This window comes from Dunckerocampus dactyliophorus, chromosome 12, assembly GCF_027744805.1.
Source record: "Dunckerocampus dactyliophorus isolate RoL2022-P2 chromosome 12, RoL_Ddac_1.1, whole genome shotgun sequence".
Classification (NCBI taxonomy): Eukaryota; Metazoa; Chordata; class Actinopteri; order Syngnathiformes; family Syngnathidae; genus Dunckerocampus; species Dunckerocampus dactyliophorus.
The window spans coordinates 29447295-29462500 of record NC_072830.1 but is presented as its reverse complement, the minus strand read 5'-3'; the positions used below and the strand labels follow the sequence as shown (position 1 = coordinate 29462500).

At 42.3% G+C, this 15206-nt stretch overlaps 2 protein-coding genes and 1 long non-coding RNA gene across 4 annotated transcripts in view; 1 reads left to right on the top strand and 2 right to left on the bottom strand.

The window, feature by feature from the left end:
* The window catches only part of acsl3a (acyl-CoA synthetase long chain family member 3a), a 30659-nt gene extending 27387 nt beyond the window's left edge, over window positions 1–3272 (bottom strand). The window contains exon 1 of the mRNA XM_054795287.1: window positions 3107–3272. The gene's annotated coding sequence lies outside the window, so the exon portion shown is untranslated. The remainder of the gene's footprint in view (window positions 1–3106) is intronic.
* A 168-nt stretch (window positions 3273–3440) lies between these two features.
* Window positions 3441–5543, bottom strand: LOC129191703 (uncharacterized). Its single transcript, XR_008573251.1, has 3 exons — window positions 5442–5543; window positions 4273–4475; window positions 3441–4015 (listed from the first exon to the last, which is right to left on the bottom strand). It is a non-coding gene; the product is annotated as an uncharacterized LOC129191703 (long non-coding RNA).
* farsb (phenylalanyl-tRNA synthetase subunit beta) overlaps window positions 4935–15206 on the top strand; it is a 25129-nt gene continuing 14857 nt past the window's right edge. For both annotated transcript variants that reach the window (XR_008573250.1, XM_054795286.1), the window contains exons 1-16: window positions 4935–5201; window positions 5643–5698; window positions 6621–6775; window positions 6853–6925; window positions 7052–7167; window positions 8916–9066; window positions 9152–9260; window positions 9370–9440; window positions 10434–10495; window positions 11229–11280; window positions 11361–11422; window positions 11573–11780; window positions 13593–13673; window positions 13752–13844; window positions 14066–14183; window positions 14556–14708. Coding sequence is in view for 1 of the 2 variants with exons in the window: in XM_054795286.1 (XP_054651261.1) it covers window positions 5144–5201; window positions 5643–5698; window positions 6621–6775; window positions 6853–6925; window positions 7052–7167; window positions 8916–9066; window positions 9152–9260; window positions 9370–9440; window positions 10434–10495; window positions 11229–11280; window positions 11361–11422; window positions 11573–11780; window positions 13593–13673; window positions 13752–13844; window positions 14066–14183; window positions 14556–14708 (1618 nt within the window). In the remaining variant the exon portion in view is untranslated. The remainder of the gene's footprint in view (window positions 5202–5642; window positions 5699–6620; window positions 6776–6852; window positions 6926–7051; window positions 7168–8915; window positions 9067–9151; window positions 9261–9369; window positions 9441–10433; window positions 10496–11228; window positions 11281–11360; window positions 11423–11572; window positions 11781–13592; window positions 13674–13751; window positions 13845–14065; window positions 14184–14555; window positions 14709–15206) is intronic.

Below are 15206 nucleotides of genomic sequence, written 5' to 3'. Positions count from 1 at the left end.
AGCATTTTTTGCAGTAACCCCCTAAAAAGAACAGCATTCCTGTCGTACAAAGGATCTTTGACTAACATTTTTTGCAGCAGGTCCTGTAAAACCGTACAACTCTCCTGTCACATAGAAAATCTAGGACTAGCATTTTTGCAGTACATGCTTAAAAACAACAAAGTGCTCCCGTTATTTAGTGGATCTTTGACCAACATTTTTTTTCAGTAGGTCCTCAATAACGGGTCAGCAGTGACCCAGGAAGTAGACCACCTGAACATTTGAGTTGAACAGCCCTGCAAATAGACCTATGAACTTGCAAATATGCAAGTTACAGGATTACTAGTGACTGCAAAGGTGCAGGTGAGGTATGTTGATATTGCGAGTAAGAATGTTGTATGCTTATCTTTTAAATGCTGCACAACTGCTGATGTAGGGACAACATATCCTTGCTCATCTCCATGACGGTTGGCGCATGCACATTCCAACCCAACAGTTTATCATTATCCATATCATAGTCTCATCTTGCTTCTTTGACGCACCACTACAAGTGTTCCCTTGAGACACACGAAGAAAACAAAAGCATCTGTTCCTTGTATTAACAAAACATCCTTCAGCTGCCTCTAAGGCAGGTTATAAAAAGGACATTAGAGCCTAGCTAAAGGAAATACAACATGCACCTGCTAGTTCATATACTGCTACCTCATGACGGCCACCGGATGGAGCACTGCTGCCTACCAGGCGGGAGGGAAAGAGTCTTCACAGATTTAATTTACTAAGACATCTACAGTAAATCCCTGCTAAGACTGAAAAGAGGCAAGAAATTGACACGTCCATATAAAACTCAATTTTTGACACTCCAATGAAGTCTCGCTCCTCCCACTCCAAACCCTCCTGCGTAGCGTGACGTTCTCCTACAATCTGGGATCAACATTTGCGATAACAGGTATAATTAGCGTCAGCTCCTGTGAGCGTTAATCATTGTCTATATGTGCCCTGCAATTGGCTGGCGACCAGTCCAGGGTGTCCCCTGCCACTCACCCCAAATCAACTGGGATATATTCCAGCATACCCCCGTGACCCTAATGATGATAAGCAAAGATGGGTGGTGGGTAGGGACTCACCACGAATGAATGATTATGTATGAGGACTGAAAGATCATCAGGCTAGTGCTGCAACTACGCTTCGGTCTATTTTGGGGCCACGTCCACATCCCTCTAATGTGGCTAGTGGCGGTACGCGGCTCTGCTGCTTGGCAGGGGCCTCCTTTTTAGTAGTCCGAGATAATGCAAGGACTTCTCCAATGCCGTGTTGAAATAAGCCATACTCCTTGTGTAAGGATCCTCTCCTTACAAAGCATTCATCCCCCTCCTCCCCTTGCCTACCTTTCATTCCTTTAGGACAGCACCCTGTTGTATGACACCTTTCATGGATTTGACATGGCATCATCCTTGTTGGCATCCCTTAAAGGCCCACCGAGAAGAGGAGACAACCCTCTCGTGGCAACCCTGGCTCCATGGTGAAGTAAGATTGTTTCTTTGCGTTTTTGCCACTCTTTTTGACCACCTGTTATTTTCGTGCAATTTTGTAGTGGGATTCATCTTCTTCCCTAGCTGGCCCTGCTGCTGCGTTCGCTGCCCAGCCGTCGTTGAGGATTGCCCCCCACCCCTATTCATAAACTCTTGAGCATCATTAAACTCTCATCTTTGAGAGCTCACAACCCCTGAACCCTTCCCCGACAGCTTGCTCAAATATGCATCCACTAGTCTGGCTTGCATATCAGGTGCACGCTTGCCCAAAGATACGACAATGTTGGCTGTAATGCAATTGAGCGAGTGCAGTACATTACCTCCTGCAGTGCAGACATGCAAAAGCCTTTTCAAAACAAGCTCATTAATACAAGGACAAAACACAGAATTGCACCACAGCAACATAAGTTTGACCCTAATCGCTTGCCTTTAGTGAAAAATCCTCATTTTGCAGGATGTGGCCGTTCAATGGGTAGCTTTATGCACCCTCTTAATGGATTAATGAGCAATATTGTGACATGGTAGCAGTATAGGAGGGGGGTGAGGGAGTAAGTATGCGTGTTAGTAAGGGAATACCGCTTCCTATTGTGTGAATGAGATGTTTTGTGCACCGGTTCATCTTTATCCACTCAGCAAGTCTTGCAGAAAAACGTCAAAAAGGTGGCCATAGTGGCAAAATAATACACAACTTGACCACAAGGATCTAGCGGGGTTCAGTGTAAATCACTCATTGGCATGACTAGTAAAAACAACAAAACTACAGAGATAAACAAGTCTCGTTTAACTGATTTACTCTTACGACTTATCTTTAAGTTAACGTCTTTATTTCTTCATTCCCCTTTAACATTGCACAAGCTAGTGTATATACTGCTAAAGTGCTCTTTTTCCCAATAATTTCTCCCTCTTTTCTTTCTGTCACGACATAAGCCATCTATCCATTGCTACACATTCACTGTTTTGTTGTCTTTAATTACAAATTGGTGACACAATGGTAGTGAAGAAACTTTAAATGGTAAAATGTAACCCAATGAAATATCTGTAATAGATTTAGTGGGAATTAATTGTCAGTAATCCATATGGAGAAGGGGTAGGTTTAAATAAACTCTGCTTCTGCTTCTTCATACTCCTTCCTAGACATGTTGAACGGTGCAAACCACGTGATGTTCCCTAATTAAACTTATAAATCAAATAAACCATATAAACAATACCATACCATACAATTGCATTAGAATGTGAAAACCTAAGTAATACCGTAATTAAAAGGGTAGATGTGGCAAATACTGGCAAATACCGACTACGAGAGCTGTCAACGCGGGTTTCCGGTTTTTCTTTTCAAAATACACCAGCTCAGCTGACGCGATTCCGGTTGTATACGTGCAAACGTTTTTTCGGATTATTATTATCATCATTATTCTTTGCTTAATATACATACTTGAAAACATAGCCTTGCGGGTGAGCAGCTGAGTTTTTTGTTGTTGTTTTTTGTAAAACCGTCCGGCGCTTGAAACTGAGCAAAGAAGTGAAGTATGAAGTTTTCTCTGCAACTTGACGCACGTGCGGGCTGTCGAAACAAAGCACGCAAACACGGACAAACTCACCTTGACTTTGTCAGTTGACTGAGTCTCCCGTCTCTGCCGTCAGCAGCAAGACAAATGAAGCACTTTCACATTCTTTGTATTGTTGAATAGGTAGTGATGGCAGGGAGGGAGAGCTGCTTTGTCGTGCGATGATTGGACTCGTCGGAGTGGCGCGTGCTAAGGGCCGGCCTGGATGGAAGGAAGGAGGGCTGGGAGACGCAAGGGTTACTCGAGGTCATAATGCCACCAGGGTTTATTTTATTCTAAAATTCTAAACTGGGTAACCGAAATGATGTCTCAAATATTGACAGTTTCAAGTCACAAGTCAAATACTAGATAGAAAATAGTCTATGGATGAAAGTGTAAGCTGATGGGGTTTTTATTTACAGATGCGCACCTCAAAAAATTTGAAAAGCACAAGTTCAATATTTTTCTCACTCACTTCAGAAAGTGAAATATTTATTTCATATCTTTATTTCTTGCAAGTTTGATGGTTGTGACTTACAGATGATGAAAGACCCAGAAAATTAGGAATAAGTTAAATTTAGGAAAGTCCTGGTGTCACACCCCAATGGGCTAATTAATTTAAAACACCTGCAAAGGTTTCCTGAGCCTTTACATGGTCTCTCGGTCTGGGTCAGCTGGCTACGCAATCATATGTCATTTCTCATTGCTTAGTGCTGTATTCAGTCATATTCATATAGTTGAGTACAAGAAAAAGGTGCACCAGCACAATTGGGGATGACCACAGCCTTGAGTGGACTGTCATGCAAAATCCATTCAAGATTTTCGGGGAACTTCACCAGGAGTAGACTGAGGCTGGAGTCCGTGCATCAAGAGCAGCTAGGCACAGATGAATCCTAGACTTGTGCTACAAATGTTTCACTCCACCCCTGAACCAGGGACAACGTCAGAAGTGGCTTACCTGGGCTGTGGAGAAAAAGAACAACCACACTGTTGTTCACTGGTACAAACTCCCATTTTCAGATGAAAGTACATTTTGCATAGCATTTGCAAATCAAGGTCCCATGAGTCTGGAGGATGAGTGGAGGCACAAAATCCAGTAGGCCTACTATTTTACACGGAATGCCACCTAACTACCTCATACCGTTGCAGACAACTGCACGTAACACATCACTGGATGTACAGCAGCCTGCCAAATGTGACTACTTTTTGGTTTTACTTACTATATAAGGTGCAAATTTCCATCCATTTTGCTCTGCTTATCCGGGTCTGGGTCACGGGGGCAGCAGTCTCAGCAGGGAAGCCCAGACTTCCTGGTCTCCGGCCACCTCCTCCAGCTCCACCGGGAGGACACCAAGGCGTTCCCAGGCCAGTTGTGAGACATAATCCCTCCAGCGTGTCCTAGGTCTGGTCCACACTTCTTGTTCTGTGTTTTTTTGTTTAATTTTACTATTTTATTTATTGCTGTATAGCTGCTACTGGGCCGTCAGTAACCAATCTCGTTTCAAACCTATATGGTGTGTGTGTGTTTTAAATAGAATGACACACCTTGAATCCTCTAACAATTGTATGTACTAAAAGGGAACAACTGTATTATGTTGTTACATTGTGTGTGTGTGTGTAGTGTTAAACTGTATTTGTTAAACTGTTTTCACAAATGCATTGTTTGCCATATCTTTTACGATTATAACATAAATAATTTAATTAAAAAAAATGGAAGTATCGGCATCTGCAATAGGAGACCTTGGAATCTGAGGGATACCATAATTTGCAGTATCACACAAAGTGAAAATAGTTTTCCTGCATTTTAGAGGCGTAAACATTTTTTTGTTCAGCTTCTGCGATCTTTAAGCGTGTCAGTTGTACAGTATTCAGTTACTAATATCCACCACACTTTTGGCAGGAATATATGTAAACTTAAACTACATATTTAGGTGGATTGTAAATTTTTATTTCCATTTGTTTTTCAAACTTAGGCACTTGTACAGCAGGAAATACTTGAAGGACGATTTTTCCCGAAAGTCAGGCATATTTACCGACAGCTATTTTTGGGTGGGGTCCTTTTCCACGAGGCTGAGGAAGCAGCAAACAAACATGCCGACGGTTGGCGTAAAAAGGGATCTTCTCTTTGAAGCTTTGGGTAGAACTTATAGTAAGTAAACATTTTTTCCCCAATTAGCCTAAGGACACCAGCATGGCTTGCCACACGTTTTTGTAGCCGTCAAGACATGACAGAAGAATCTGAGCTCTGTAGCCGGTAGCATCAGACGCAACATTGGCTAGCTAGCTAGCTAGCTCGCTAGCTCGCTGGCTAACTAACAGACTACCAAATTGGTTTATTTATGTCTATTGAATTAACCAGTGAGCGTTCTATTTGATACAAAATACTTACAAAGATCAACGTCAACCCTTGTCTGGCAGCGACAAACTTGTTGGAAAGAACTTTGGACATGTTGCATTGGTTGTCACCGTCATTGCGTCATCTTCGTTGTCCTACAAAGTGTGCGGAATCAAACTGTCAAGCCATGTGTGTACTGGAAGTATTAGAAGTGTACAAATACCAGTTTTAATGCCTACTTTGATTTTCTGTCAGCTGATGACGAGTTTGACGAGCTGTGTTTTGAATTTGGACTGGAGCTGGATGAAATTGTAAGTACACAGTGATCTGATTTTATAACTTTTTTATGGCAATTTGACATGATGTAATGCTGTTTCAGATGCCTACGGGTTGAAATTTGAAAACGCAGTTAATACAGGAGGTCATCAGTTTGCAGAGTTCCGTTCCTACGATGCGTTGTAAGTTTATTTTTAGTGTAAAGGTGGCACTTGTGCCTAAATTAACATCAAAGTCGGCCCACAGTGTACACAACACAAGGACGTATAAAACACAGTATTAGGAATTAAGAAGTTAACCTGTAACAAAAATGCACTTAATCGCTATTGATTTCAAAGCACATTTGTCAAGCGGCAGGGTGGTTGCTTGCCTTTTCTTAGACGCACTGCCATTGGGGGAGTCTGCCTTGCGCTGGGGAGACATAAAGAAGGGCATGAGGTTGGCAAGGGAGAGCGGTGGCGACAATCTTCTCAGTGTAGCTAGGTGCTGCTATGTATTCTTCCGCTGTACGCACGTACTGTAACTAGTTCTCCAGCGAGTCAGGTAATAACGAGCCAAAGTTATTAGGTAATATATGATAGTGCTTCGGAGCCCCACATGTATTAAACCGAGGACCTCCTGTGTAGGTGTACACTTCTACATAACGCATTTTTACAAATTTTCATAAGCCAGTGGTGTCAAACTCGTGCCATGGAGGGCCAAGACACTGCAGGTTTTCTTTCCAGCTGGTCAGTAAGGCAGGTGATTTTAATGATCAACACCCGCTTCAATTTGAGGGAAGACGCTCATCAATTAAATCACCCGCTGGAGAAACTGGTTGGAGAGGAAACCTGCAGTGTCTTGGCCCTCCATGGACACATGTGGCATGTAAATACTGTATTGCAGGTTTCTGGAAAATGTGAAAATCTGTATTTAAAAATGAGATTGAACTCTTGTTATGTATCTGTCCTGATGCAGACGTCCGAGAAGGAGATAATTAGCCGTGAACAGGGTGATGTGAAGGCAGCACAAGCATCTGATGTCATCCTTTACAAGATCGATGTGCCAGCAAACCGCTATGACCTTCTTTGTTTGGAAGGTTTGGTTCGTGGGCTTCAGGTCTTCAAGAATAAGTAAGACTTTGTCTAGTAGAGTTGTCGCTCAAGAGTTAGTTTTCAGTGTATATAAAAATCTGATGCTCGTTGCCCAGGTTGGAGGCACCTCGGTACAGGCGTGTCAGCCCCAGCAGCGGGGAGCCTCAGAAACTCATTATCACCAAGGAGGTTAGTTGGATTTTTGTTATTTATTTTAGTATATGTACATTTTTCTAAAATGAATACGGTGCAGATATTAGTCCAAATCAAATGCATACCTGGTCCGTAAGTTGGAGCTGCTGTTGTTGTGTGCAGACGGCTGCAGTGCGCCCCTTTGCAGTGGCAGCCGTTTTGAGGAACATCACATTCACACAGCAACGCTATGACAGCTTCATTGAGCTGCAGGAGAAACTCCATCAGAACATATGCAGGTAGGATGGCTACAAATGAACTTATGCTTAGTTAAGGAAATGTGCTTGATTTCAGGGTTTCCCCTAGGATTTTTTTTTGAAGCTGTGGTGGTGGGCTACATGGGAGGCGGAGTGTGGCTGCTGCGTCGCTGTGGCAGGATTTTTAATTTTTTTAAATATTGAAATTTACTGTCGGTAATAATGTCAACATTGGGGTTGTGTTCACAGGCTCGAGCAACAAATTCATTGATTAACTGCCTTTGTTCCACTTCTTATCTGTCAAGTGCCAACAGGGCAGATGGGTGATTCTGGTGCATGTTTTTCAAAATAAAGTGTAGTCAAATGTTTTTATGATATTTGATAGATATTTCAAATTAATTGTGGTCAATATGTAAGTAATAGGCTGTACATGTATCTATATATCACAGGGGTGATCACACTTGTTCAGCCTGTGGGGTACTTTGTAGCTAGCATATATGATATATAAAATCTAACTGGTAAAGTTTGCAACTACTATACTAAAAGCTAATGATTAGTATTTCACATTCACAGGTTAAAAGTTTACAGGCATTCAAAATCGTTCCAATCCTTCACTAATTTACAATTCAAATCAATATGTTAATAAAGATAATTACACATAATTCCTCAATAGTTGTGTACATAAACTGAGTATTATGTCAGTGAAAATAGCTACGTAGCGTTCATGTGTTATGTCCAGTTAGCATTACAGATGCTGTACTGTATACGAGAAATGAAAAGGATTATGCAAAAGATTATGCAGCCGTAGTCAAGGCAACATATTAAAAAGCTTTCAGCAATGGGCACATTTTCTAATTCGTGAAATAGAAGTTTAACTTGGAGAAGACATGTTTCTGTTGTAGAGTTCCTGGCGCGATGCGGAGCCATGAAACAATCGACTTTTTTGTTTTTTTTCTATACAACTTGCCGCTACAAGTGAACGGGTAACTTTTGTTATAGATATAGTCATCTTACCGCTGAGTTAATTTGTCCATAATCGGAATAATAAAGATGAAAGTTGCATTATCCGTCTGTTCGCCACTCTTTTTATGCCGCTGCTGCGGCGCAAGAGCGAATCAGGAGGGGGCTTAATGTCAGCTGACTGTCATATGACATCTACGAAGGGACTATGATGTAGGTGACACACGACCAACACTACCTTCGGGATCGCCGTCATGGGCACCCCTGATAGCATATATGTCCATTCATACACTATTATTTAACATTGTTTTCACGGAGAGAAAAAACCCCCACCTCATTTTCCATGTATGGGGGCTTTTTATTGAGCTGTGACACCCTGCCACGATCCATTACATGTAGCGGAAACCTTGGATTTACAGTCAAAGCTCTTGTTTTGTACACCCCAGTTTTCACATGATTTGTTTTTTTCCTAAATTTTGCCTGTTTTTGTAAAGTGTCTCGGTTTTTGTACAGTCTTGCACGGAACAAACAAGTCCATTTGCCCTGTATTGTATATTTCCACCAAAGATCATGGCCGAGACCAGGGATCTTGGGCTCCAAAAGGTTTGCCACCACTGCTCTACAGACTGAACTGAAACTCTGAAATGATTCTACTAGGAGCCTTCCGTTCAATCCGGAGAGATAGAACTACTCATTATCTTGTAAAGTTCAACTCCATTACCCCAAAAACAAAACAGAAGTGGACCAATGCTTGGATTCTTGTCTTTCCTCTTTCAAGTTTGTCACATAACTCATAACTGAACGGATCCTTTCTAACAACCTTTGTGCAGGAAGAGAACCCTGGTGGCAATTGGGACTCATGACCTGGATACCATCTCAGGTCCTTTTACTTACACAGCCAAGCCACCTGGAGACATCAGCTTCAAACCACTCAACCAGACAAAAGAATTCACTGCCACCCAACTCATGAACCTCTACAAGGTGTCCATCTCATTATATACTTGGTCCAGTTGCATGTTTTTGTTGTCTTGCTCTGTTGCCTGATTTTTGTACCCCTCTCTTGCAGACCGACAGCCACCTGAGACATTATCTTCATATTATTGAAGACAAGCCAGTGTACCCCATAATTTATGACAGCAATGGCATTGTCTTATCTATGCCTCCTATTATCAATGGTAAGTGTGTGTGTGTATCTCCCTGTCATATTTAGTCAGAAATGATTAAAAAAAAACAATTCAAGTCCAATTACATTATATGGTCTGTTTTGTCAATCTGTCATTCCAGGAGATCATTCAAAAATCACTCTGAAAACAAAGAACGTATTCATTGAGTGCACTGCCACAGATCTGACCAAGGTACAGCTGAGTTGAGTCCACGGACAAATTATTACCGTAAATTCTGGTGTATGAGCCGCACCAGTGTCTCAGCCGCACCCGCAAAATTTAGAGGAAAAAACAGATTTGTTCATACATAAGCCGCACTGGTACATAAGTAGCACGTGTCCACGTTATAAAATGACATTCCATCCATACGTAAGGACCAGGCAGCTCTTTATTTGACAGGAGCTTGTGAGCTGTGGAAAAAACTCACAAGCTTGCCAACCCATTGAAAATTGCAGGAGGTCATTACTCAATGTTAACAGTCTGACCCACGGTGTCATCTTACAAACATTAAACTCATCACACAGCAACTTAACACTCAAAAGGTAGTCAGGAAATATACATTACATGTACCAATTTTTGAAATAACAAACAGCAGCGATTTTAACAACATAGATTGAGGCACTGCAATGTTGCCGCTGTCCACCAGAGCGCCAGAGGACAGAGCCCAGAGGGAGGCTTGCGTCATTGCAGCGCCCCAAGAATGGGTTGCTCAGACGCAATGCCTTTTCAATTTAAACTCGTATTGGTACATGTTTTTATATTTCTGAGGTATACTTTTGGAGAGTTAAGTTGCTGTGTGATTAATTTAGTGTTCTCAGTAAAATGACAAAGTGAGTTAGACTAAGTTGTTGTACTGTTATATGTAATGACCTCCTGCGATTTCCAATGGGCTTACAAGCTTGTCGTGAGTGCACTGATGGCTCGTGATTGGCTCCTGCCAAAGAAAGGGCCACCGTTTCCTCACTGACTTGTGAGCAGCACAGTATTTAAACAATTAGTCGTTCTGAAGTAAAGGAGATGTCACAAGATTACAATTTAGCCATAGATTAGCCGCACCCTTGTATAAGCAGCAGGATTCAAAGTTTAAGAAGAAAGTAGCGGCTTATACACCGGAATTTACGGTGCCATATTTTGTTCAAGCAGCCTACTCACAAATATCCAAATAAAATTTCTCTTCTGCTCCAGGCAAAGATTGTGTTAGACATGATGGTGACAATGTTCTGCGAGTATTGTTCACAGCCTTTCACGTGAGTCACACACACAGTTTGTAATCCCTCTGGAAATGAAAATGTCATCTTCACATTTAACGACGGCAATGTAATCAGTTAAGCAGAAAATGTTGAGCCGTTTTGAAACGTTTGCTGGCACAGAGCCTTCACTAAAATCTGAACTCTTCAGCTCTCCATTTGCAGTATTTTATTTAGTATTTTAGTTTTTATTTTATTATTATTGTTATATTTATTTTTTTTCATTAAGTAGCTTGCCCAGCGATTGGCTGGCGACCCTAATGAGGATAAATTGTCAGAGTATTGATGGATGCATATGAAGTAGCCTAACATCCTCCTGGCTCACACTATTTCATTTGTAATATTTCCATTGCTGTACTGAATGTGACATTGCAGCTTTGATCACTGCCCAAAGATATGTTTCCTAAACACACAAGTGTAGAATGTCTGTCAGCTACGTAAATAGAGTGATGACATACCAGCACCATTGAATTAATAATAACAATAATAATAATTAATTCTCTACTTTGGGTCCACTGCGGTTGGAACTCCAGCTGGGGGCCCAAAAGTGCTACAATACGGATGAGTTAATTTGGCCAAAACCTTTTGAAAATAGAATTATAAAAAAAAAAAAAAAAACAGGCGTACAATGCCAAACCTAACCGAACTGCTTTGCGTTAATCAGACAATATCAAACAGCAGAATGGTTTTGTGTTCTTCTACCGATTGTGTTTCCTCTCTCATTCTCCATTAGTGTAGAAGAGGCTGATGTGGTGAACCCTGACGGCACGACCTTCAAATATCCAGTACTGCACTCAATACAGTCATCTTTCATACACGTTACCCACATTTCCATTTCCAAATTCCACACTTTCTATTGTTTTAGGAGCTGGCCTACAGAAAGGAGAAACTGTCCAGTGAGTTCATCAATCGCAAAGTTGGCATCAAGTAAGACATTGACAGGCTAAACAAAATAGCCAAGTACAGAACAATATGTTCACTTTTCCCAGCACGTGTACAGCTATGTTTTGTTGAGAAAGTTACAACCTGCTGCTCAGGCCTTCTAAAAGGGTGACTTATTGTGCTTTCACCTCACAGCGAGTCCACTGAGAAGATAGCCCAGCTGCTGACACGGATGTGCCTGCGCTCTCAGGCTACAGGTGTTGGTGATGAAATAGAGGTTGAGATCCCGCCCACCCGCTCGGACGTCATCCATGCTTGTGATATTGTGGAGGACGCAGCCATGGCCTTTGGTTTCAACAACATCACCCACACCACGCCACATACCTACACCATAGCCAACCAGGTAACTGAATTTACCTTATGTGCACTACAACTGATGTGATTGGCCGATAATTAGCATAAAAATGTTCATTCATTCACCTGTCTGGGCCACGGGGGCAGCAGTCTCAGTAGGCAAGTCTCTGGCCACCTCCTCCACACAAAGGAGTTCCCAAGTCAACTGTGAGACATAGTCCCTCCAGGATATCCTAGATGTACCCTATACCCTCCCAGTTAGGCATGTGTTGGGCTGGAACCAAGGTCCGCCGAATGAGAACGAGTGCTAACCATCAAGCTTAAAAGCCAGTCAAGTTGATGTCCTGCGTGACCCTTAAGGTGTCAGGTAGTGAGGTTTACCAAAGCACAGCCACATTGGCTGGCACCCATTACACAATGGCTCCTCTCGATGTGGAGGAGCAGCAGCACTGTTCTGAGTTCCTCCTGAATGACCGAGATCTAACCATATCTTTAAGCCCTGTCACCCTGTGAAGAAGGCTCATTTCGTCCGCTTGTATCCGCAGATATTTCCCTTTGGGTGAGGGTAGGAGTGTAGACTGACTGGTCAATTGAGAGTGACTGCTTTGCTGGAGACACTGCACAGATCAGTGTTACTTTTGCCAGCAGTTACTTTGTCAGTTTTGACTGACTGACATGAAAACATGATGAAAATTACACCACCAAAAAACTTGAAAGACAAAAAAAAAAAAGTACTCACTTAAAACTTTTTTGTCATACTGTGAAATAGGAGTGAAATGAAGTGGTGGTTTTGACATGCCCCTCAGCGAGTCTTCTGAACCGACGCCGTCTTGGCTGTGATATCGCGATCAGAACATTCCGGGAACCAGACCCAAACATATGCAACCATGAACTCGCAGCAAAGCCAAGAAAGTGACAAATCCACAACAATAACATTCACTAATATTGTGCTGTGAGGAGTATGATATGCCTTACTGGCAGTGATAGCCACAGCTATCAGCTTGCTCTTTGCACGCTGCACAGAGCTGAAGACGAGAGACGCTTGTTGTCTCTTAAGCAGTTTTGCATGAAAAGCAATATTATTCTGAGACTGGTAGTGACGCTGCAATCAAAGACGACCCTTTGGATTTATTGTTGCATGCTACAGCAGATACAACATTAGCTGCCTAGCATCCGTGTTATAACAAGCCAGATGGGAATTAGTACTGCATTAGCCGCCAGCAGTAGGCTGGCTACTATGGAGCATATTAGCAGGAGAAATGTAGATTGACTTTCTGCCACGTTGGCACACTCTTCCACGGTTGAGCATTTGTCGATCATCTGACGAGGCGACCGGTGTGTTTTAGAAATTTTGAAGAAGCTTACTGTCTCCTCCAGTCATCCAGCAATAGCCTTCAACACAAAGAGTGGGCATAATATACAAAGAAAACAGAAATTCACCAAGAAGTGGAGCATGATATCAGAATGCATTGTAGTGACGGGGAAGTTCTGGGTGTTGACGTCACGTGCTCCTCCTCCTCCTCGTCCTCCAGACCCAGAAGAAGTGACGAAAATTGTACAAATATTTTAACATTCAAGGGCACATCTAACACAGGAAATATTCCTTTATTTGTCATGTTGGAAACACCAAGATTAACATGTGTGTTGGTGTCATGGGCACTTTAACAGCGGCACAGATCATCTGTCGATCTCACCATCCATCTTTCCCTCACTAAATGGACACATTGTGCCCTGATTTGATTGGCTTGGGTTATTTTATTTAAACCCACTAAACGGTGACCAGCCCTCAAAATTCTGATAAAGTCGAGTAGATATAACCAAAAGCCGTGATGTCAAATGACGTGTTCTTTGTGTTTTGTAGTTTCCACTGAATAAACTGACAGAGCTGCTAAGACAGGACCTTGCAGGGGCTGGATTCACAGAGGCCCTCAACTTTGCCTTGGTAAAACATAAATACAGAAACACTCATAGTTTCCTCTTAAAAAAGAACAAAAAACCCACCACAAATCTACTGCTGCAGTGCTCCCAAGAAGACATAGCAGACAGGCTTGGCAAGAAGATCTCTGAAACCAGGGCAATTCACATCTCCAACCCCAAGACCGCAGAGTTCCAGGTAAATGAAAGTGAATATAGTTGGTAAAATAGATGACATACAAACATATGTTGAAAGAGTTTTTTTGACTTGCATTGCTTTGAGCAGTCCAATACAGAAAAAAATACTGATTCGAATGTGGTGTTTTACTTGAAGTTGTTTTTTTTCTCCACAAGAGGGCGATTTCTTACCGTGCAAAGATGTAGCCGTTTCCAATAAACACCGTTCTGTTTCTCCACCAGGTGGCGCGCACCACCCTGCTGCCAGGTTTGCTGAAAACAATTGCAGCCAACAGGAAAATGCCTCTCCCCCTGAAGTTGTTTGAGATATCTGATGTAGTGCTGAAAGATGAGACCAAAGGTAGGTGTGTGGATGTGGAGAAAAGTTGAACAATTAATTCTATGCATTTTGATCAACTGCCTTTCTGCTTGCTTATCCAAGTTTGTTTCATTCGCTAAAGAGCGGTATTTAGAAACTTATGAGTATATATAAAATTGGCTGCAAACACTTGATTATGGAGAAATAAATATATAAAATCCTGGCCAGTCGGTGGAGATGAGTAACATAGATGAAGCATTTAAAAATAATAAACACTAGAAGTCATGAATGTACGTGCAATTTTAAGAGATTGGGAAAAACCCATTTTCTTTTATAATATGGCATCTATTTCCTATTCATTATGTCATTGGTTAAGCCCCACTCAGACTTACTGGCTGTCATCCCAACAAGCAGATGTCGGGGCAAGAAATAGCCGACGTTTTTGTGCTGTATATTACAACAAGAGCCCAGGCTTCGAGGTGCTCCACGGCCTGCTCGACCGTACCATGCAACTACTGGCGGTGAAGCCAAGCCGAGGAGACGGCTACCACATCCAGGCTGCAGAAGGTAAGGAACTTGGATAAGCCGGTCTGATGCAATGTGCCAGTGTCCAGCTTTGGGTAGTAAAGACTGGATTTATGTTGGAGGGAGAAAATCCCAGAGTCACATTTTAGCCGCTATGCCATAAAGCTCATTTATTTACTCGCCAAGCCAGTGTGCAGATGAATCTGGGTCACAGGAAGGTATTGCACATTTGGTTGAGGTTACATAAACATATGTGGCCATCAGTAGCTGTGCATTGTGGTGCTTGTTACGCTGGAATCCTGCAACCAGAATGTTGAGGGGTCACATGCATGGCAGCAGTTTGCCTTCTCTCTTTAAGAACAGATAAACTCACTGGTAAGATAATCCTGAAAAAAATTGTTGTATGCAGCCGGTTCCTTCAGCTGCATGGAGGGCGCCAACATTTGAACCTACTGGTAGAGTTGTATCCCACTTCTTCCTGCTTCGAGTACACAGACGTAACACGCACACTGTGGTGGTTGTCAGCTAATGATAGACGTT